Source organism: Miniopterus natalensis, chromosome 1, assembly GCF_054644295.1.
Source record: "Miniopterus natalensis isolate mMinNat1 chromosome 1, mMinNat1.hap1, whole genome shotgun sequence".
Classification (NCBI taxonomy): Eukaryota; Metazoa; Chordata; class Mammalia; order Chiroptera; family Miniopteridae; genus Miniopterus; species Miniopterus natalensis.
The window spans coordinates 25,439,717-25,463,915 of NC_142081.1; the positions used below are offsets into that span (position 1 = coordinate 25,439,717).

At 43.4% G+C, this 24,199-nt stretch overlaps 1 protein-coding gene across 7 annotated transcripts in view; it reads right to left on the minus strand.

Annotated features, from left to right (window-relative positions):
- RAD51B (RAD51 paralog B) overlaps nt 1-24,199 on the minus strand; it is a 549,911-nt gene that overhangs the window by 193,932 nt on the left and 331,780 nt on the right. Inside the window, exon 9 of one of the 7 annotated variants that reach the window (XM_087819689.1) lies at nt 9,622-9,788. The exons of the other annotated variants lie outside the window; for them this stretch is intronic. Within the exon in view, the coding sequence (XP_087675815.1) occupies nt 9,784-9,788 (5 nt within the window). The 3' untranslated portion in view covers nt 9,622-9,783. Of the gene's footprint in view, nt 1-9,621; nt 9,789-24,199 lie in introns of those variants that run through there. 7 annotated transcript variants of the gene reach the window in all.

Below are 24,199 nucleotides of genomic sequence, written 5' to 3' on the forward strand. Positions count from 1 at the left end.
CCTGGATATGCCAATGGCAGGGTATTTGATTTCAAAGACACCGATTTCCTCCCAGTGCAATAGCATGCAGGCTTTTTTTGCTGACTACACTTTGAACTGCAGAATACACACAAGCTTGCATATATGTGTAATTTTATAGTTTTCTTTCTAGCTAGGATATTAATAGATTTTACTTAGCCTTTTCCATGTCTAAGTATGACTGGGGTACAGATGCTTAAGGGATAAAGTTCCTCCTGGAAAACACAAGGCTCCCTCATCACCTGAGCTGTCTGAAACGGAGACTAGCCTCTGAGGTGTTGGGAAATGCAAGGTGAACAATTTGGCTCTTCCATGTTCAAGAAGGACATCAACCCAGCTCCCTCAGAATATGAAAAAGTGTGGAAAGGAGAATTCCCTTGCAAGATACAGGAAACAGACATCTTAGCTTGTTCTTTTTGGGCGAGCCAGGTCTAAAAGGCCTAAGACCAAGATTTTTTGCCCTGGCCCGTGTCGCTCAGTTGGTTGGAGTGTTGTTCCGTTCACCAAAAGGTTGCAGGTTCGATTCCTGGTAAGGGCACATACTAGGGTGCAGGTCTGATCCCCAGTCGGGTGTGTACAGGAGGCAACTGATATCTCTCTCTCGCTCTTTCTCTCTCTCAAATCAATAAACATATTCTTGGGTAAGGATTAAAAAAAACCCCCAATTTTGCAATGCACAATCATCCAATGTTCTTCAGGCCTAGGGGCCAAAGGAGGTCTGCCTCCCACTTTTGTATGCCTCATGAGCTAAGAACAGTTTTGACACTTTGAAGTAGGGGGGGAAAAGACAAAAGAAAATTATATTTTTTGACATAAAAATTATGTGAAATTCAAATTCAGTGTTCATAAATAAGTTTTATTGGACCACAGCCATACTCATTTGTGCATGTACTGTCCATGGCTGCTTCCACATGTTAATGGCAGAGCTGAATAGCTGCAACAAAGACCCTATGACCTGCAATCCAAAGACCGAAATATTTATATCCTGCCCTTTACAGAAAAGGTTTGCAGATCTCAGATCTAAACTATGAAACAAAGGCAATGGTAAACGTCAATTGCCATTTTTGTTTTTTAAACAAACCTATGTATTATGCTTAGGGACTCACAAGTGAGGTAAATATTCCTTGTGTGTATATGACAATCCACCTGTCTAAAGTCAAAAGCCTTTGTACAGTTTTTCCCAAAACCACTAAGTTATGCGTGAACCACTTAGACCAGAGATCACAAAGTCAAATAATTTAAGAGCCAGACAGAAACCACAAGTAAGTAAGAAATCTTAATTTTTATTAAAAATTTCCTGCATTCGAAAATATTGTGACTCTGGCATGGGCATCAGCCTGCGATCTGACTTAGACCATGAGCAAACCTGGACTCCTCCCTTTTCAACAATTATCAACGGGGAGAAAACTGTCTGTGCTTTGCTGAGTATTTTATATTTAGGATTTTTTAAAAGTACTTTACATTTATCCTCGGAACCTATCACAGAGGTATGTTCATTCTATGACATTAATAACTTTGGACTGTAAACTCTTCGATGATTGTCTGTGCCCCACAGCATAAGCCGTGCTACCGTCACTTAGTAAATACTTGCTGACTTTACCACTATTCTCTGCTTCTCGAATTGATTTTCAGAGCCTGGGTGGAATATCGAGCAAATTCATTTATTTCATTCCTGCCCCATATTTAAGCCACTCCAGAAAGATCCCACACCAGCTTTCTGTGTGGGGGCGTTTATAAGATGAAGACCAAAAGCGACCAACAGCCCTCTGAACCGTCCAAGAAACAAAGGCTGCAAACATCAGTAGCTGAAAGGACTGCAGGCAGAGCTGCTACTGTTCACAGCCCGCTTCTGAAAGTCAAGTCTTTGCAACACAGCTCCCCCAACCATTCTGTGGGAGCAGATAATTTTATATCCTTCAAGTTGTAGGAAGTGAAGGAACACTGTTAATGAAAATATGTGCTGTGCCTGGCCAGGCGTGGCTCAGCAGTTGAGCATCGACCTAGGATCCAGGAGATCGGGGTTCGATTCCCGGTCAGGGCACATGCCCGGGTTGTGGGCTTGATCCCCGGTTGGGGGCGTGCAGGAGGCGGCTGATCAATGACTCTCTCATCGTTGATGTTTCTCTCTCTCTCCCTCTCCCTTCCTCTCTCTGAAATCAATAAAGATATATTTTTTTTTAAAAAGAAAATATGTACTGCTATTTATTCATGCATGTAAACACACTTGGTCAACAAACACTCCTGGAACATTGCTGAAGTGTCAGGTACAGGGCTGCGTGTCAGACAAAACAGGCACGACCTGTACTCAGGCCCCAGCATCTTCCAGTCCACTGGAGGCAAACATGCTGCAAACAATTCACAAAAAACAAATGTGTTGAGGACTACAAGACATGGGGGGGGCGGGGTACAAGGAAGAGAGAGCTCAAGTTTTCCTGAGGGTGAGTTGTCAGAAAGGCTTCAGAGAGGGTGGCACTTGGGTTGCGTCCTGAAAGCTGAGGCATTTTGGAGGCTGGAGGGGGTAAATTATCTGCAAAAGAGCAGCAAACGCAACCCAAAAATGTGAACTAGCCTAGCCCATTAGAGGTACTCTGAGCACTTCACAATGGCTCTAGTGTATGTGTTTTGGGGGGGGAGGGGTGATGGAGAAATGCGGCCGAGAGAGAAACCATTCAGAGAGATATGGCTGGAGAACTCGGCAGCTGCCAGATCTTGAGGTCCCGGTATGTATGCTAAGGAGTTTGAACTAAATCCTAGAGGCAGTGAAAAGACACTGAGGGATGTCAAATACAAGAGGAACACAATCACACTGCTACCTTAGAAAAAACACTGGCCCTGACACAGAAGAGGGAATGAAGGACCACAGAGTGGGCTGCTGGACAGGTCAAGGTGAGAGAAAGTGGAGGCATGAACTCAGGCCCTGGGTGAGGCACTGGATGTGAGGAGTCTGGCGTGCAACTGTGCAATACACGGAGTGGGTGTCTGGGGAGAGGGGAAGCAGGGGGGAAAGGAAGTCTAAGTCGATTCCCAGGGTAGCTGGTGGAGCTATGCACCATAAGAAGGAATAGAGGAGGAGGGATAGCATTTTTTTTTTTGTTTAAAAATAACAGTAAAAGGAATCAGTGCCTTCCTGATTATAACCTAGACTAGGAAATCCTATCAAATGAAGCTGTGCTTCAGGGTGTCTCAAAAAATTCTTTTTCTGTCCTTGTGGCATTTGAATGTCATGAATTAGACTACCATGTACCATGAAATCACCTTAAATCTGTTTTGGAAAAAGATGGGATATAAATAAATAATATATAAAATGTCAAAATATTTACTTTCCTAATTCATTCTATGCACACATCCAAAGACAAATACAGGATCTTTCTAAACTCTTTTATGAGGTTTGAGGGAACCATTAAATTATATACTTTTCCACATCTGAATTCTGAACCCATCAAAAAACAAACAAAACACAAACAGAGGAGGTGGAAGATATTGCTTGGGGGCATAGCAACAGTGGGCTTCCCCGGCCGGGATTAGCAGTGGCCCCTGCCTGTGGCTGGTGTAGGACTACACCTGAGTGTGAGGTGTTTGTTCCCTCCTTACCCTACACTCACCAGGGGGACGGGCCATTCCACTGTCCCCGAGGAAGAGTGCTGGAGGAGCAGAGGTAGGCGGGAAGTGGGCAGGGAAGCCCTGCTCGTGGGGAGGAAGGACTTCCCCTAATTCCCTCATCTAACAAACTTCTAGCTATTATTATTTTCCCAGCGTAAGCAGTGCATACCATAGAATCCCATTCCATTCAATCAGCATCAAACGGCCTCTGTGTTCCAGGCACTGGACTAGGCACTGGAAACAAGGAGATAAAAGACAAGGTTCTACCTTCAAATGCTCACACGCTGTTTGAGGACAGACCTGCAGGAGGGTAACCAAGTGATACAGCAGAGGGGCAAGCAAAGGACTTGGAAGCAAACGGGAAGTGATAACCAGCTGTAACCTTGGGGACTGGAGAGTATACTAAGAAGCACCTTGACTTTTTTCTCTCACTACTTACAATATTTCAAGCTGTCATTTCTTTTCATTAGTGAAGGTTTTTCATTTGCCACAGGATGTGAAAGTGCATGGCATGCAGTTGTGTAATGGATGGGTGGACATCTGTTCTTTCTGCCTACTCAACGCCTCTTCCCCCTTTTCTGGCCACAGAAGCCTTCCTTTCCTTTGGATAACTGCCCCAGCCCCACCTCTGGGGCCCTTGTCTTCCTGCCACAGGGGTAGGCAAGTGATCCAGTGGCCAACTGGGCACTTTTTCGGGAGTACTGACTTAAAGGCAGAAAGAAAAGGGGCCTCGTGCTTTTTGAGATCCTAGGTGATAAGAGCCAGGGAGACCACTTTGCCACCCCTTAGACTTCCCAGTTGCATTAGCCAATAAATTCCACTGAACCTATTACATGCAACCAAGAGCCTTGGATAATACAGTATTTATCATAAGTTTACAAATTACTTGAAAACTTTTCTTATAGATTGTTCCTATTGTACCCTTGATGTAAGATAAAGTTAAGACTTCCACAAAGCTTTATAAAGACCCTCCTGCTTCACTGCTATGTGTCCTAGGGATTGCCAATTATTCTACTACAAGTCACAGTGTTATTTAATGATGAAGCTACTCTGATACAGTACCATTTATCAACTACCACTTTTAGTTTTGATTTTTTTCCTATTATGTTTCTCTGATTTATTTTATCTATCATGCAATTTTTTTGGCATTACATTTGCTGAAATACAGTCATATTTGCTCTTGTCCTTTAAAGACCAAATTCATTTCTAATTTAGTTGTTAACACTGTGCTTTATCTTAACGTTTTCTACCCAGCTCACCTAGTGGTATCTGCAAGGTTAAGTCACCATCACTATGTGGAGATTGTTGCTTTCATATTCCCTGAAGGTGAAAATATCAGTAAAATTCAAATTTTTAAACTGTAGGGGTGACTGACCCTCTGTTTACTCAGCAGTAAAGCAGAAACCATAAACCCTGTTTCCCTCTTCTTACCCTCTAAGAATGACATGTAAAGGTGAGAGCACGTGGTGACCTCTGAAGAGCAAGGGTGGAGGGTTATGCATTGCTTTTGTAGTTTATTTTCCCAACTAGATTTGTATCTCTTAGAGGGCCAAGTACATGGACATTTTTGGCTATCCCACATATGCAAGGTGATTGTTAGTGTGACAAAAAGAAAGAATAAAAGCTTATTTACTTTCCTTGGCAACTCATTCCCATGTTTCAAAACCACCTGAGAGTTACTGTGAATAAATATTTCTAAGCAAACACTATTATATTAGCAGAATACTACTGAATACTAATCCTGTGCCAGGCACTGTGTTACATTCCTCTGAAACCATTCCCTCTTTTTGAACCCTGTGTAGACCAAGGAAACGCAGGAGCCTTTTCTGTGAAAGATCTTTACAAGGTCACATATCAGCATTGTCTGTGATAAACTACCTCATTTAAACATTTTAAACATTTTATGATTAAAATTATATACATTATAGAAGATGATTCTGCCATTGGACTGCTATCTTCCTCTACTAGAGAGAGGCAGCTTTCCTAAGGCTCTAGTTTTCTCAACATTCTAACTGATTCCTATTTATAAGAGAAGCAGGCACAGAGAGACACAGTATATTCAGTGTTTCAGTGGTATCTGCATAATTAAATCACCCCTGATACACAGACATTGTTGCTTCTCACTTTCCTTAAAGGTGAAAATATCACCATAAAGCTGAAATCAGAAAAGGAGTTATTTGGCATAAATGCACTAGAATACGGCAAATGTAGAGAAACCCTTCGAGGCATCCGAAGAGCCTGCCATCTGAACTCACACATGGGTGGGCCTTTGGCAGCCACATTAAACCCTGTTGTCTGACGGCGTAAGGGCAGACACATCACCTATCCTAGTCCAGTCAGACCTTCCTGCAGGAATTTCGATTGAGAGATGCTCGTCAGTCCGTATGAAGGACACACACACTTGCGTACCATGCTTGGCCACGTGCTCACTAAGCAGTGGCAGTGGCCAGCTGAAAAGGAAAGAAGGAAGCAGATATTCAGAGAGAAGCAGCTCTGAGTTCACAAGGTTCTGAAGGGAGCGAGGCAGACACAAGGACATACCGGGGGAGTGGGACTAGCTGCCCCGGTCCTTGTCGGAGCTGCAGCTCCAGACTCTGGTCTCTCATGAAGCCTGGATGGATCTCACACCCTTGAGTTCTGCAGATTCTCCTGCTCCCTTATGGCAAATTCCTCTTTTTTATTAAGATAGTTTGAGTGGGTTTCAATTATTTACAAACAAAATTTCTAACCTGTTCCTCAATTCTGGTTGAGCATAAGAATGCCAGAAAGAGGTTTTTTAAAACACACATATCCCTGCCCTGGCTTCTGATTCATCAGGTCTGGAATTTTAAAAACTCAACCTGAGATCTATTGCTCATGGAATGGCAACCAGTACTTAGCAGAAAACTGGGCATCAAAGGGCAAAGGACATTTCAGACCAAGATAACAATGACAAAAAGGGAAGAAATAACAGTAGGATGCAGGAGCACATACCACTTCCACAAAGCTGCATGTTGCAAACGACTGATCATAGCATCCACTTCTGCACTGAACACAATGCAGTCAACTTCGGTCACCTGTCGTGCAAGAGATTTAAAGTTCCAAGGGTTCAAATTATTTCAGGTTTGATTCATGTATCAATAAACTACCCCTGCAGCTTTGAATCTAAATCATTTTGGTACCTGGAAGCATTGAATCTTGAAAAAAACACATTACTTAGCTGGACAATTACAGGTCATGGCGGCAGGCTAAGCAGAAATGAAAATAAGATGTGGGTATGTGCAAAAGAGGCAATTAAGTGGAAATTTGGTATAGAAATTCTCCCCTGCACAGGATGAAATTGAGTCCAAAAGTTGATTGTATTCATCTGACAGCAAGATTAATACCCTAATTATGGAATAAATTAGTAAGTAAAACTGTAAATGAAATTGCCCTCTTATTACTTTGACAAAGGAATTTATCAGGTTTAGAGAGTGGATCTTTTCTGAGGTAGATGAGAAAGATTACTGTAATATTTATAAAAAAATGTTTTTCAACAACTCTAAAAAGGAAATTTATAATATACCCCAGAGAAATGCATCTTGTAAGAACTGCCCTATTTGGTTAAGAGGCACTAGGAACAAATAGAGGTGTGGTTAGCTGTCCTGCAAACCCTGGGAATGAATTCTCTACCAGTAGGTCGGTGTCTGACAGGCACATCAGGATTAATATACAACAGCAGGAGTTTCAATAAACTGATGCAGAGAAAGAGGAGCCGATCTGGGACCTGGAAACCTCCTCCACATAATAGACTCCAAGTTGGCAGCGTGTAGAACTCTGTCATCATCTTATGTTAAAGTTTGAGGCGCTTCTGTCAAAATGACTATAGGAATTTGGTGGGGGTGGGGGTGGAGATGTACTTTTTTCTTCAAAAACTTCAAGGCCTTGCTGGTAACTGATGGGAGAGCATCGCGACAGCAATATGGGGGTACTGGACAGTAACCCTGGAAGATGAGTCCTCTCCTTCAATCAGCTGCATTGCGTGGTGTCTCCCTTGTGCGGCCCCACGTGCGCCGGAGAAGAGTAAGTATTGAATGAAATATAAGGAGGAAATATGATCACTATCACACGCTTAGGACATTGTTCTGGACAAATATATGATCTTACCTTTTTGAATTCTGCTTTCATAACTGCAAAACTGAGACTCATCCAAGTCCCATACAAAGATACTAACAACTTTCAGAGATTGGTATGTGGTTTAAGGCAAAGGATGGCAGAACTATAATTCTATATTCAGTTCCCTCATAGTTTGTTGTACATATGATGTAGTAACAGTAGCTAACATTTGTTGAACACATACATCAGACACCATTCTCATGTATTACATTAACTCTTTTAATCCTCATTATAGTCCTGGAAATAGGTTCTATTATTCTTCTCACTCTACAGTGGCACAGAGAGGAAACAGCCAACGCAGAATAGCTGGGAGTGGCAGAGCCAGGATATACACCCCTATGCTATATGGCTTCATAGAATGTCCTGACCACACAGACTTGTCACTTCTCTCCTCTAGTGTCTTAAAGTTTTGCCGGCCTCATGGCTGTTTCCACAATGCCACACCCAGGGTGGGTGCCTGCTTGTCCACAGTGAAAACTCCATAGAAAGGGTCTGTAGAACTTTCATTACTTACATAGGACAATGTTTTCATTACAGGAAAATCAGTAGCCACAGATTCTGGTCCCTACTCCACCTTTAATTAGCCAGGTGAATTTGAACAGCCTCTCAAGGCCTCAAGTTCCTCATTTAAATAAAAGAATTATATCAGATGATTCCTGAGGTTATTCTCCAACTCTATGAAATGCTATGATAACAGAAGAAGATTCCAGGTCTCTTCTACAACTTTCCCCAATGCTGGGCCTTATCGGCATCACCTTCACAGAGCTCATATCCAGCTCCAGGCAGATAAATTAGTTGTGGTGAAATCTGTGAGCATCATAAAGAAAAGCTGATTGCTTCACGACTGGAAAGACGCAAATCAGAAAATTCCTGACGACTAAATAAAGGACACTGATTATACTAGTCAAATGCGTGGATGGCTCTCTTCTTTTATAACTTTGAAAACACTTTAAATATGGAAAAGTATAGAGGAAAATACAACAAACATTGTTTCTATATTTTCTTCACTTTTTTTCTTTTTCTTTTTGGCTTGTGTACTAAGAAATACATCAAGTTGAAGTACTACAATCGCATTTCCTTCTCCGGGTGAAAACCATCATCAAGAATTTGGTATTTATCCTTCTAGTCTTGTTTTTACAGATATAAATGTAGCCTTTTGTGTATATAACCTTGTCTGTAAAGCACAGTCTGTATCTAAGGTGCACATCCAGAATTGTATTTACTGGGTTGTGGTGTTTGTGCCTTTTCACGTCTAAGTAGACGCTGCCAGGTTCTTCTCAGTGATGCTTCCAATTCATTCTCCCATTAGCAGTGCGAGTTCTTGTTTCCTCACAAGATCACCAACATTTAGGGTTTTTAAAGTCTGTTTTGTTTTGGGTTTTTGGTTTCGGTAGGGATTTTTTTACAGGGATGGGGAACTGATGGGTAAGAGGTACATCTCAGTTTTGCATTAATTTATATTTCCATAGTGACTTGTAAAGTTTAATACTTAGGTTTCTTCTTCTAAAAATTGCCAGTTGGTAGCCTTTACCCATTTTTCTATTGGGTTGGTGTCTTTTTCTCATTTATTTGTGGAATATGAACATGCCTGACTTCTTCAGGCTGGAGAGTCATAGGTGACAGGCCGGTTTGGGAGCCCCTGATTGGTCCCGATTGGGCCAATGGGCCGCCCAATCTGTCCGCAGGCTTTGTGGCCAGGCGACATTCAACCGCCAAAGAGTGACATCATCCTACTCAGGAGCCAGCCCACTGGCCCTCAGGGGGGGTGTAGATTGTAGGCGCAACTCTTGGGTTCTTTTTCGTCTGCCTGCCGTCGTCCTGGTCGCTCTGCCACTCTGCACCTCTGTTTCCCAGTCTGTAGGAGGGAGAAATATACACCAGCCTTCGCACTATCTTTCACGGAGTCACAGAATGAAGGAGAGAAAGTCTGGACTCTCTTGAGCTTTCTAAAGAAAGGTCTCCCATAGATGAGATGATTTCAGTATGTTTCTTCTCAGCTTTTCAAACTGTTTAAGAAAAGTGCAGATGGAACTAAACTGAAATGAAATGATAAAAAGATATTTAGCTTAATTTCTCTGAACCTCAGATTTCTCTTCTGAGAAACGGGAACTATTTTCATTTTCTTTGCTCTGGGGCTACCTAGAGACACAGCTCCAGTTAGAAATACAGCAGATGTAAATGTTCTCTTCTGTGAGGTGCGTGAATATGGGGCATAAGCTCCTTCCCCAAGAGAACTTAGGTCTCTTAACAGAGGCCAAGGGCTGCTTCGCGGTGCTGTCCCTGACTTTCTCAGTGGAGAAGAGCCATGCGCCCTACGGAGGTTTAGAAAGAAAACAATGCTATGAAAGGGAGCTTAGTCTCTTCGGGTTTTCTTGAAATAATGATCTCGTGTCAAGCCTTGACTGTTCAAATGAATTATATTTTGATTAATGACCTTTATGCTGTTAAAAAAATAAATGACCAAAGTGTGTGTTTATATATGCAGAGATGTATATTATACGTGTGTGTGTGTACCTCATTTGTGTTTGTGTGTATATACCAAGAGTGAAAGAGCCAGCTGTTTTAGCCATTTATGTTTGGGGGATGGGTGGGTAATACAGTAAGTTCTGTTGAAAGGAAATTATGGGAGAGAATCTGATACTCTGAATCATTCAACAAGGCAGGGTTCAGAGGGCAAGTGTGGAATAAACTCAGAAACTAGCTTCCTGTTGCTAAATCAGTTTTAAAAAGTAAGCATATAAGATAAACTCTTTTTGGAAGTTAGGTTTTTGTTGCTGTTGTTATTTGGGGGTATTTCGTTCGTTTGGTTGTTTGGTTTTGTTTCTCAGTTGATTTTTCTTGCATAATTCAATTGGGAAATGAGTTGGGGTGGGCGATTGTAAGGTCCCTCTCTATCAAAACCACCATCTCCAGGAAATTCTCCCTCCAATACTTGCAACAACAGGTTTGTGGACTTGCTAGTGTTCCCTCCTCCCAGTTATTTCCCATAACTTGCAAAATACAGACCTAGAAATTACCATTTGAATTTATTTAGAATAGCTTATTGTGAAGTCAGTCAACCTCTGCTTATTAGCAGATTCACTTTAAGGCTGGAAAGCCTCCTGGGTAAATTGCTTTTAAGTGACCATGTGGGCTCCACGAAGGGGAAATGACTGCTGGTGTGTAATATGCGGAAACTGCGGCGTCTGAGCAATGTGGCCAAGGAAATTGCAGAACTCAGTTGTGAAGCTAATTAGCAGATATGTGGATGCACGAAAACTCTAGGCAGAGGGGCTGGTACTTGAACAAAGCATCAGGAGCTGTTGCTTAGTAGAGCTTAATGCAGTGGCCCAAGTAGTATAGAAGAAAGTGGAGCAACATATGGCCTTTAATTATTTTTTAATCCTAACTTTTAAATAAATCTAGATCCATCAGAGCAGTAATAATGCCAAAGCTATTGTTCTTTAGAATAGCTTTTCCATGTGTAAAAGTAGAATTGTTTCTCTAAGTTAAATCCATTTTCCTGAGTCTTGATTTGAAGTCTCTGGGTCCCAAATTAGACTAGTCAAGCTACAGTAAGAAATAAGCCAGATACCTACCAGAGCCAACATGAAATGCTCCTGACTCAATACAGAGCCCATGCACTTAATTCTACCCCTCCAAAAATACCGGCACCAACGCTAAGCTGGCCCATGCTTTGTCTCATTTATATATTTAATGCAGAAACTAATTATGATTTGTGGCCTACTAGCAAAAACGAAGGTATAGAAAATAGAAGTCCTAGGCTTTATCGTTACTTTACCACTAGGTCATTGTTGTTGTTTCTGATGTGTTGCTTGTCCATATACAATGTTCGCTCCTTCACAGGCATGTCATGGTGCTGAAGTTCACTCCGGGGCAGAACTACACCTAAACGGAGCCAGCCAGCGTCTGTTCATTTTACCTTTCGCGACACGCAGCAAGTGGTCTCGCCATTCTTTTGATAAGCAAATTCTCAATCTAGTAATCACAGAATCTTAGTGAAGAGGTACCTTAAAGGACACCTAGTCCCACCTCTCAACCACTACAAGAATCCTATCTGCCGGAAAAAGCCTTCTTTTATACAAATGACATTTCTAAGGCGATTTTCTCTTCATAGCCAAGAGTGCAGGAGGAAAACATCTGCCACCTTACTCTAAGAACTCTTTCTACACTTAAATACCATTTAGTTTCTCCCTTCAATCTTCTTTTCTTTAGGTTAAATAGCCCACTTTCATCGTTCTTCAGAGATCTGCGTTTCCATGCTTTTAATCATTGCAATTGCTTTCCACATCCTCCCAAATGCAGAAGCCCGAGCTGGGCATGGGCGCTGAATGAGAGCTTTGCCTCTAAGTGTCTCATTAGTGCTGAATATGGTGACTCCGTGTTTCATGCCGGGCTCCTCTTAACATAGCCTAGCATCAGGTTATAGTTTACAGAGTGCTTAAAATATACATCTAAGAATACATATATATGTAAAATTGTTTCTATCCTTTGACCTCTTTAACTATATTATCAAAAAATACTTTAAAGTGAAAAACCCTGAAATCATTTAGAATGGGTTTTTTCTAAGGTAAAACCCAGACCTCATAGCGTTCTGACATATTTAATCACAGATGCCACACACGGCTGGTAATCTGCCTTGTTATCAGTCCCCAGTCTCCCCCCTGGAATGCCCAAATTCCATGTGTAGCCACATGCTCTCTGGAATCAAAGAAAAGGAAAAGTACTCTGTGCAGTTCTCTGGGACTCGCAGCTCTAGCAGACCATACTATCTCTTTAGTAGCTTGTGGCCTCCCTGGGGCTGGAGGTCCCAGAAAGTGCTGAATTCTTACGTGTGAATGTTTTATACTGAGGAGTTCAGGTTAAAAGTGACAGAGTGCCAACTCTAATTGTCATAATGGGCAAAACAACAGGTAGGGCCTATTACTGGGTCACATGCCAAGGCAGCTGGAGTCAAGGGCTCGAATGATGATGAAATCTGTCTTTCTCTGTTTTTGGCTCTGCTTTCCAGGGTGTTGGCATTCTTTTTTAAATTTTTAAACAATATATATATATCTTTATCGATTTCAGACAGAGGAAGGGAGAAGGAAAGAGAGAAACATCAATGATGAGAGAGTCATCAATCGGCTGCCTCCTGCACACCCCCAACTGGGGACTGAGCCCGCAACCCGGGCATGTGCCCTGACCGGGAATCGAACCACAATCTCCTGGATCCTAGGTTGATGCTCAACCGCTGAGCCACGCCCGGCCAGGCCAGTGTGTTGGCACTTAGGCAGGCTCCCCTAAATGGTGGCTATAGGCTTACATTCTACCAGTTTAGCGACCCCAGCAGGCAGAGGGGATCCCTTTCCCGGCTGTTCCAGCCAAACTCTCATGTTGAACTCTCATGTCCTCAGCTTGGGTCCCATGTTTATTCCTAACCCAGTCATCGAAGCTCTGCTTGGTTTCCTCCAGGTTCAGAGCCCACCTCTCGAGCTGGAGGGTAGCACCAGCCCCGTGTGAACCACACAGATGGAGACTCAGAAGGGGTAGTTCACCAGAGGAAAACTGGGGTGCCTTTTCCAAAAGAAGGGGGGAGGGGAGGGTGATGGAGAGAACACAGGACTTTTCTATTCATAGACCTCCAGTGTCTCTGTCAGGGAACCCACAAAAGGCATAATCTGTGACACACAGTATGGAGCCAGTAAAGGATTGAAGAACGATCCCCTGGCTAGCAGCCTGGCCCTTTTGGGACCAGGACCAGCACAAGACCCGAAACACTAAGGACAACAGCAGCACTGCCAAGCAGTGCACAAGAGAAAAGTCTTGCTAGGTTGGGATGGAGGGGAAAGAGTTGAGAAGACACAGCCCTTTCTGTATAATTTCAGGGAGGGCAACCCAAGAATTAGAGAAATCACTTGCATGGATCTAAGAAGAAGTATATACTTAAAACCTTTAATAAGAATTCTCTTAGTCATTTCTTTGATCCCTGGTTCAGTGAAGTTCTGATCAAAATTTTGCAGTGACTTTAGGGCAGCTCCATTAAATAGTCAGGGTGGCCTCAGAAACAAGGCTGGATGAAGATGCACAAGGTAGCTTATGGGAAGGGAGGAAGAACACAGGGTGCCATAGGGAAGTGAGTGACTGGGGGGTTCTCAGCAGAGGCAGGACAGCTGTTTTAGAAAATTACCTACCTTTAGAAATTGATTTATGGGGTTTCTTGCTGAATATCATAGTAAAATGAGTACATATCAGTGAATAATTACAAAATTCTAAGACTCACAAATACTGTGCTGAAATGTTTACTATGGCACAGTGATTAACTTTTAAATTCTAGTTTATTTTGCCTTTTATAATCACAGCTATTCCTTTGCAATTATGACTTGATACTTAATTTATGACTATTTTATACTGTGTTTTAATAATTCTTTCTCAGAAGATTAATATTCACTCATAGTGGTTAGAACTTGAAATAATTACAGTCTGTTTACCTTTGGTTCCTTGTTGAGTCTTAAGTTAATTATAAAAATATTTGTGAGTAATAAAAATAACCGTGTTGGTTAATATGGGCATTGGTTTTCAAAGCAAAAGAGAACCAGGAAATTTAGTTGAATTCCCAAAGGAATCTTTGGTTAAGAAAGGTTTGGGAAGCACCATGCTGGATGCCTCCAAATGTAATATACTCTTGGCCTAAGCATAGAAGGAGAGGGCGGGGGGGTGGGGAGGGATGGAATAACTCTCTTTGTAAAAAGAAAAATCTCTGAAGGATAGCATTTTTAGTCTCTGTGCTGTGGAAGAAAACAGGCTAATTTGTGCGTGCGGGCGCACACACACACACACCCTTAAAAAAGGTCTAAACTAATGGGACATTGAGAAAAATAACTGAGATCATCCAATTGATAGAGTAATGACTATGGGAAAAATATTTTATTACCTATTAAAAATTTAGCTTGCCAAAACAGAAAAAATGGAAGCACACACCCTTACCTCTAAAATCGAACATGAGAACATGTTTGCTGCATATTTTCCTGTGTGTCCTCCAGACTTACGCTTCAACCCTCTCCACCCTGCTCTGTGCTTGGGAAGCTGGCCTGTGTGACCACATCAACAGGACTCCTTCCTGGGTTTGGCCACTGAGGAGCACCAGCAGGAGACTAGAGATGGTAGAGTGGCCTTGGGCTAGGGGTTGCCTGCACCTCTGGACAAGGTCTCAGGTCCCGCCGGCAGTCCTCCCAGTCCCGTTTCCAGCATCCAGCCCATCCCTTGGCCCTTTCAGGTCTAGGGGAACTGATGGAGCCCTACTACCACCAGCCCTGGAATATTGCACAAGCCCTGTGGCTTCCCTGCACCCTGTCCACCCTACTAAAAGTACTCCTGTTATTATGCAAGTCTCCTGAATGATCCTAATCAAAGTGTGTCATCTCTTTCGTGATGAGATCCCGGCTGATACAATATGGAGTATATTTGGTTGAAGAAAAAATAACTGGGTTATAGAAAAAGTACTAGTGGCAACCTGTGCCTCATTTTATTTCTAGTCCTGACATTTACTATTACTTTTTATTAGAGTTGAATGCAGGCCAAACCTAGCCATAAGGAGGTTTATGACCAAAAAAACCCTCGGTCCTCTACTCACAAATGAGACATAAATACAGAGTGGGCTGGAACGAGGACTGCTTGGCTTTCATCACATGGATACATCCCTGGGGCCTCCTCCTCACTGTCCTCAGAATCCCTCCCTCGTGCTCACAACCTGTGACCCTCCCCTTCCTTTGGGGGGTAGTGGGCCCACAGCACTGCTTGTAATAGTGCCCAGGACAGTACTAAGCACACAGGAAGTTCAACTGGGGAGACGTCTTACTTATTAATGAGTAACACAGTGATTCAATTAGCATTTAATAAACTAAGAAAAGCAACTGCTATAATCCTAAGCATCTCAACAACAGGAACCATGTCTCAGTCATGTTTCTGGTCCCCACACCTAGCACAGTGCCTGACACTTAGTAGGGACCCATGAAAACATTTATTGAAATGGAGTGTTAAATTCTAAGGGACAGAAGGATGGTAAGTGCTATGTGTAGCCTCACTTGTGTGTCCCGAGTATACGTCTCTACTGTGTGCACAGGTTCCCTCCCATTCTTCTTAACAGAACATCATCAATGTCTCCCTCAGTGGTTTTAAGCTATTTTGGGTCCTGGACTTCCCCCTTTGAGAATCTGATAAAACAATGTACCTGTTGCACACCAACAGATAAATATAGGTCAATGATTAAGGGTGAAAAAAAATACCTCTTAGTCACGATGATCTATACAATCCTGAAGCGGGCATGTTCCTTGTGTAGGAAGAGGGCAGGGCACAAGGTACTCCAGGAGGAATCTGAGAAGGTGCATTCCAGTCCAGGCTTGTCAAGAATATAACCTAGAGGGAACTTTCTTTCCTCCAACCCCAACTTCTGATCACAAATACCTATGGTTGTTGTGGATGATGATGGCTCTCACTAAGGGCGGGGCACTGGGCTAAGTGTAGCATCAGAACTCACGTAGCCCTCACCACAGCTTTATTAGGTAGGTACTAAGAAAGTGTTATCCTCACTTGAAAATGAAGAAGCCGACACACGGGGGGTTAGCAGATTTCTCAGTCATGAAAGTAGTTTATGAAGGGGCTAAGGTTAGGACTCAGGTAGTTTCGCTCAAATCCTTGAGCTCTTAGCTTGTCAGCTATTGCTCCCTCACTGATGAGCTAACGCCTGCTCCTAACTACCCACCGCTAAGGAACTTGAGCAGCACATACTTGCTGGGCATCTCCTGGAGCATAAGGACTGCACTGCTGCGGGAGAGGCAGAGGTGTATAAAACAGAGCTTCCCCTGAAGAAGGCACACGCGCGAGGGCCGGGTGGGCGAGTTGGACTCCTCACTGGCATTAACAATCCCAAGCGGCACAGGTGAGGAGTAACAGGGCAGAGCCTCGGTGCCACTGCGGTAGGGCACTGAGGGGATGGTCACAGCGGCCTGAGAGGTGATACAAACCTCAAGGGAAAAGGCCACGAGCAGAAATCCAGATGAAAATGTGAAGGGACTGCTAGACAAAACAGTCATACTCTAGAAGGAAAAAGCATATCCAACATTCATCTATAACATGAAACACAAAGGTTTATTTCTTAAATATATTGTTCACATGACATAAAAGGAAGAATGTTATGGAAGTCAGGTTTTCCATGTCACTAGAATGCACCACTGAAAAGCAGGGAAGTTCGGAGTGGAACATGTACAAACTGAGCCCACTGTCAGCCTGAGACTGTACGAGGCCAGCACATCCAATGTACCAGGCCTGGCTGTGGGTCTCCCCGTGTACCAGGCACCGGAGATAAAGAGATGGACAGGAGAGGGTGCGAACCCTCAAGAAGCACACAATGTATCGAAAAGACAAAGTGCTTTGCGATTTCCTATAAAACTCTGTGATGCCCATGATGACAGGGATGAGCAAAGAATGTACACGGTGAAGCCGGAAGGCTCAGCAAGAGCCACCCTCGCCCCGCTGTGCAGACTAGAAGCGGATGATTTGTTTCAGGTGGCCGCTCCTAACACTATCTGAGGGGACTTGCCAACATGAAACAAGAGATTGTTCAAGAACCACCAAAGCAGGAGTGTAAGTGAACTACGTACAGACTACTGATAGGTGGGCATTTACAAAGTCACTTATAGCCTGTGCAACTGTGCTGTGGTTTTATTCATGATTCTCTGAGAGGGTAGTAAAGTCCTCTAGCCCCGGGAGGCTGGAGGTGCCTGTCCTAGCTCCCCCTCTCGGCTTCTTTTCCTGTCATTGTAGCTTCGAAGCTACAAACTCACAACGGCACCTGCTGGCCCAGAGTGTCTCTGAACCTCTACTGCAACTTCTCTTAATATCTAAATATCATGGTTGGAGGTCAAACTCGAACCCTCAGGAAAATCTCTCTGCTCCTGCTTCTGCTTCTGCTGTCGGGTATAGAGCATTTGAGCATCACTTCCTCGGAGGCAGGGCTGGGTTTCTCTAGGGCTTTCCTGTTTGTATGGCGCCTCTTCTCTGCAGACCTCTCAGTTCCCTATGGGACGCCATCCTTAGCTGCCAAGGCTCGGACTCAGCATCACGGGTCGGAGGGGCTCAGCCCGGTATCTGGCACATGATAAGCGCTCAGGGAAGGTCCGCTGATGGATTAAGAAACGAGCAAATGAATGCTCACCTCTTCTGGCCTCTGAGGGACCCGGCCCCTGGCTGCATGGGCAGCAATGCTGAGGTGCCAGGCTGATGGACTGGCCAGCCCCTTAGCTCGGACCAGTCTCACCTTGAACATTTCACCCCTCCCATCTGCCCCCACTCCCAGGTCCTGTGGTCTCCCCGGTGTTCCTGTATTCAGGTCAGGAAGGCTTATATCTGGACCCTGGGCTCTCCTTGGAGGAAAAACAACTTCTGGGCTGAGTGCTCAGGGAGCCTGCCCCCTAGAAACAATAGGTGTTTTTCTTCTCTGGGTTCTTGCTTCCCCTTTTGAAATTCTCACAGTTGTCCTGTCTATTGGTCAAGGTTATTAAAACCTTGATGCATCTGCGAACATCAAATGCTACCCACAGATGGGGAAAAAACATATAATACTTTTAAATTCTTTTGTCTTTGCCAAATGTATCTCTAACAGTGAGTAACATGGCCATGTGGGCTGTGCAAATACATTTATAAAAGCATGTATGTATGAAATACACTTAGGCATACCGCTGTGCTGGAGTGACAGAGTTTACGCTTAGAAAACAGTTTTTCCCATATAATTTCATCCATCTACCCCAAATTGTGCAGGATACAAATGATAGCACACTGCTGGTTTCCTTTTTTAGAGAATGCCACTAGTGGGTATGCCTATTTCTCCATTTTGGTCCTGCGTGTACACCTTTTAGCAGAGGTGCTGTGATTTCTCAGCTCTGAGTTCAGCCCTTTTCCACTAGGCCTGCAAAGTTGGAAGATTTTCAGAGGCAGCTCTTTGCATTATAAAAAGTGTATTTTAATTATCCTTTTTTAACCAGAGTTTTTCAAGGTGCTAATTAAAAGCATTCCTAGTGCCCTGGCTGGGTGGCTCAGTTGGTTGGAGCATCATCTCATACACTAAAAGGTTGTGGGTTCGATCCCTGGTTGGGACAAGTACAAGAGGCAATGTTTCTCACATTGATGTTTCTCTTCCCCTCTCCCCCTCTCTCTCTCTTTCTCTCTCTGTCTCTCTCTCTCTCTCTCTCCCCCTTCCTCTCTAAACATAGCCTCAGGTGAGGATTACTCCTGGTGATTGTGCAAAGCCAACACCTTTTAACCTTCAGCTTGCAGACACTCCTCCTTTTATCCCGCATTCGAATCCCTGAACCCCTAACGGTACAGTGGCTTGGTCTGCCCTGGCCTACACTGGAGGCTCTATGGTCCTAACACAAATCAGGGAGTTGGCCTTTCCACAGAATACATCTACGAGGCCTAGAGGCAAGACGCGATTAGGTGCTACTTAGCTCTAGGCCAAGTGCTTCCTAGTCTTCAAAAGCTCAAATTAGCCAATCAAAACACTTTCATAGAGTACCACTTACGTACTGGCATGAAGACTGATACACACCCATCAGAAATGTGGCCTTCATCCCTTAAAAGAAGCTTATTATGATCTAGAAGAGGCAGCTTTGCATTTAAACAGATACCCAACAATACTGGCCACATAGGCTGACAGCCACTACGAGGGGCCGGCAGCAAAGGCAACTGGATACATGTGGAGGGGGTGGGGAAGGAAAGTGGAGTGGGGAGCTAGGATGAAAAATAATCAGGCGATGGGTCTGGCCTTGTGAAATTACGGAACGTGTTACTCTGCAGTCCTTGCAAACTGCCACTGGATTTATGTTGGACCTTTAAGGTGCCATACAGAAGTTGAATATAGTTTATTCAGGCATGGATCAAAGGAAGGCCATTATTATTATTGTTATTATTATTAGCTTCATTATATTTACTTATTTAATATAGTGCTTACTATGTGCTAAGCACTGTTCTAAGTGATTTGTAATATTAACTCATTGAATCCTCACAGCAATGTTAGGAAGTCAGGATGATTATTTTGCCTCTTTAAGAGGCTGGAAAACAAGAGTGCAGGCTTGCTCAAGGTCTATACCTGGCTGCCTCTCCTGTTCCAGAGGAAGAGCAGAGTATGGACCAAATGCTTCTGTTTGCTGAGCCTCTCAGGGCCATGAAACACCAGGGGCAGAGACTGGCTACTCAATAATGTCTTCCTCTGAAACCTGCTATGACTCTTACTGAAATGTTCCTGAAAGCACCCCCACCCCAGTGGCACCAGCATTCCATCATCCAAAAGGAGGGAAACACAAACTTTGCAAGTTTACCAAGTGCACAGACTGACTGAGTTAGACCTGACGCGGAGAGAAGGTTGCAGACGGACAGGAACGCGCGGAGGGATGAAGGAGCAGAGTGGCGGGGCTGCCCCGTCTAGAGGAGAAAGATGCCTTTTCTCAGACGTGCAGGACTAAGGAACAAGACTGTAGCACCGTGCCCCCACCTCTGCTCTTTTTCCTAGTTCCCATTTTTTGTTTTAAATTTCCTTTTAGAATTAAATAGACTTAATTTGTAGAACTGTGAGGAGCTGGTAGTTAAGGGGAACAGGAAGCAGGAGAAATGTAGCAGAACGGGGGCCAGGAGACAGATGAAGGGGGTGCGGAGGGAAGGCAAGGCCCGTACACGGCTCCGTGGGGAAAGATGAGAGACATGTCGGGAGTCGGAGGAGAGAGGCTAGTGGCTGCTCACAGACGGAGGCAATGTCCCCGTGTGACCCTATGAAAGAAATTCTTCCAGACCCTTGGGTCCACAACACACAGTTTGAGAAATGCCACTGGGATACTTGGTAGACCACACCCATTGAGATATTTCACACTTAACAACTGTGGCCACAGCAGATGATGGGAATGGAATGGCTAACTTCATGAACTTTCCCAGCTGGGGCAAGTAAAACACTTCACTTCATGAGCTCAAAATGCTGACAAATCACGTTATATAAGGAGCTCAAAAAGAAAATGGTGCCGGGCAATAGATTTCTGCTACTTCTTTACCAAAACTAAGCCTGGAGGAGGAGTGGATGGGGACAGTTGGCTGAGCACCACCGCTGCTCTGCAGAGGTTGGACAAATGGCCATTTTGGAACAATCGTGATTCCTATGTAAGCTCATCTTGGAACTATTAGCTATTTACAGTCTAATGCTTGAAAGTCTCTTCGGGCTCTTTAAAGATATTAAAATGATGACACACTTAAAGATGTTGTAATAACGTTCCTGGGCTGTCTGTCCCCCTTGGTTTAACCATTTTCATACAAAACAGAAAGCATCCAAAGTTAACATCTGCCAGAACCCTCAGCTCTGAGTCTGTTGCATTGTAGCACGACACACATGGACAAGATCACTTAGGGCCAATTTCAGGTGGAAAGTTATCTGTCCATTCCAGGTACTAAGGAATGAGGAGAGAAAGGATAACTACAATATGGGTCCCCTGGAGATTGGGGAAGGTGTGGAGAGGGGAACAGCCCACCCTCAGGGGCACTGTGTGAGCAGTGGTTAAGCAAACGGGTTTTGGAGTCGGAGTGACCTGAGTGCTGATGCCGGCTTGGCTTTTGAATGGCTCTGGGACCTGCATCAAGGGACTTTATCTTTTAAGGACTTCATTTCCTCATCTGTAAAATGAAGGTAATAGTACCTGTCTCATAGGGTTGGTAGGAGAAATATGAACCTACCATGTAGGTAGGTAATGTGGTAAAGCATTAGCACATACTAGGCACCCAGTGAACGACAGCTATTACTATTCTCAGGTAGGTCTAGTCAGTCCCCACATCATTAGACAAAACAGGAATTTTATAGAAGAGGGAATTCAAGAGGGTCCAAAGCTACCCTAAGGAGAAGTACTTTGGCTTTCAAGGGAGCCCCAGTTTTGACCTGATCAAGAGTCAGAGCTGGAACAAAGAGGCCAGCCAGGTGATCTACAAAGTAAGACTCTGAGCTTGAGTGGACCTAGCAGGGCCACTCCAGATAGAAATGAATCTTCAGAGCTCGCTACACAGATATAAAGACATGAAAAAGGACTGCTTTTGCCTTTGTGTGACTGACCTGATTCTATTTTCAGTTTTATCTCAGATATTGTTTTGTTTTGGTTCAAAACAGATAGTGACTTTCAGTAATCATAAAAACTCCCAGTCTCCTTTTTATTGTAGAAGTCACATAGGATTACTAGATTTTGCAAACAAAAATAAGGACACCCAGTTAAAATTTCAGATAAACAATGAATATTTTTTAGTGTAAGTATGTCCCTCTACAATATTTGGAATGCAGTTATACTTAAAAATTGCTTCTTTATCTAAAATGCAAATGTAACTGGGCATTCTGTGTTTTATCTGGCAACCCTAAACAGTGGTCAAGAAGTTGCCCTATCTAACCTGCATAGTGGCAAAGTCAAGTCACCTCCCACCCATAGTTAGTACCGCATTGGAAAATAACCCCCTCCCCAAACCCCATGGTTTCTAGGACTGTTCCTTCCTAGCAAATACAGTACCAAATTTACAGGCTTTAAAAAAATGTATCATTTCCCCACTCTGGGATTTTTTTTTTTTTTAAGTATCTTAGTTTAGAGAGAAAAAAATAACAATGGAGGGGATTTCCCCTCCGGTGGCATGTAAATAATTATTGGTAGACTGATGTTTAAGGCATGAGGCTTGTAAGAGTCCTGACCTCTTGCTTTTTTAGCATGTCTAGCAAGGCCAATAGGATACATATGTTCTTCTAAAAATCTCTCTTCTTTATTCTTCATGAAAAAAAATAGAGAGAGAAATTATATTTTCTCAAATGAAGCAGCATTTTCCTTGGCAGGTTCAGTGCCACAAAATACTATGAAATTAACCTTCAGGGCCTGAAGGGCAGTGCCCGACGGTGCTGGTCACTGTCTCTAGCTACAGCTGCAGCCTGGCTGTTCACAATGACCCTAGAGGGAGAGGTCGGCCATGTCATGAACAAGGCCACACAGTAGTGGACCATCCATGCAAACAAACAAATGCAAACTCCCTCTTCCTTGGTTATATCAAAACCAACTAAGTTCTTTCCTTCCTGATTAAAAGCCAACAATATTCCTTACTTTCCAAAATATCCCCAAACAACCCCAGGTTCAAGGTTCTTAGCAACTCAAATTTAGAAATAGGCTTACCCCGTGGAGACCTGGGAATCTGGCAAATAATAATTCTTTTTTTTCCTCCTCCTATCCACTTCCTAGTTCTACTCAGGTACAAAATTATCCCTTCAAAGATTAGCAGCCAATATTTCAAGAAATTGGTGTGTGTTTTTAAATCTTCTTGAAAGTATTACATTAATCTTCTGGGCCAGGGTGCAAAAGGCCTACGGCCAGGTTGAGCTGGACAAACAAATGGAAGTGGTTGCAGCTCACCAACCCGGTGCAAAAATGTGCTGGTCAAAGAAGTGGCTTTCCAATCAGGAGGAATCACTAGTGAAAATCCACAGGTGCTTTGTTTTGGCCCAAGAGGTGGTGGTTGCATGATGGATCATGAAAAACACTGAAGAAGAAAATGAATCATCTGGTCACCTTGGCTTAAAGCATACAAAAGGATGGAGTGAAACGAGCTCTTCTTTGGAAAGCTTTGCTGATGCAGTCAAGAGAAGTCTTGAGCTTGTTGTAATTCATTGACTTCCCTGGTTCTGACATCAAGAAAAAGAAATAGTTTATACTACCTGACATGTGTCAATCCAGTGTGGATTACTTACTGTTCTGAGCACACATCCCAAGCTCTCCTGCCCCTGAGCCTTCTTTCCCAGCTCTCACCTACACATGCTGAAATTCTACCTATTGGTCAAAATTCAGCTTTTGAGCTTTTCAAGCTTGTGAAGTAGACTTTGGGCTACTTCTTCTGGGATGGTGTCCCTGGAACGATCTCTCTTTTGCCTTTAAACTCCTAGTGTCTTTTGCTTTTTCACTTTCATACAATTATTACATCTAGTTGGAATTAGGTAGGGACGGATTTATCTCTTCCACTGATTATTAAGCCCCTTGAAGGCAGGGATGGGATCCCACTGAGCCTTGGCCAAATGGAGTAGACAGCAGATACTCAATCTATGTCAGCAGAGTTGATGCAATTATTAACCGCATCTTTGATTTCTTAGTAATATAGTCTTTAGGAAATCTTTGCTGATGACCTTTCTGATACCACACAGGGCTTAGCTCTACCACAGAATTTATGACATCATATTGAAATTATTTGATACACATTAGCTGCTGGACTATAAGCTCTTAAGGTAGGAGCCTTGTTTCACTCATCTGTGTGTCTGCAGTGCCTAAAATTATACCTGAAAATAAGCAGGCATGTAAATAAATACTTAATGAGATGTTCAAAGTGGACTATAAGCTCTTTGAGGGGAGGGTCCACCAATTCTCATCTT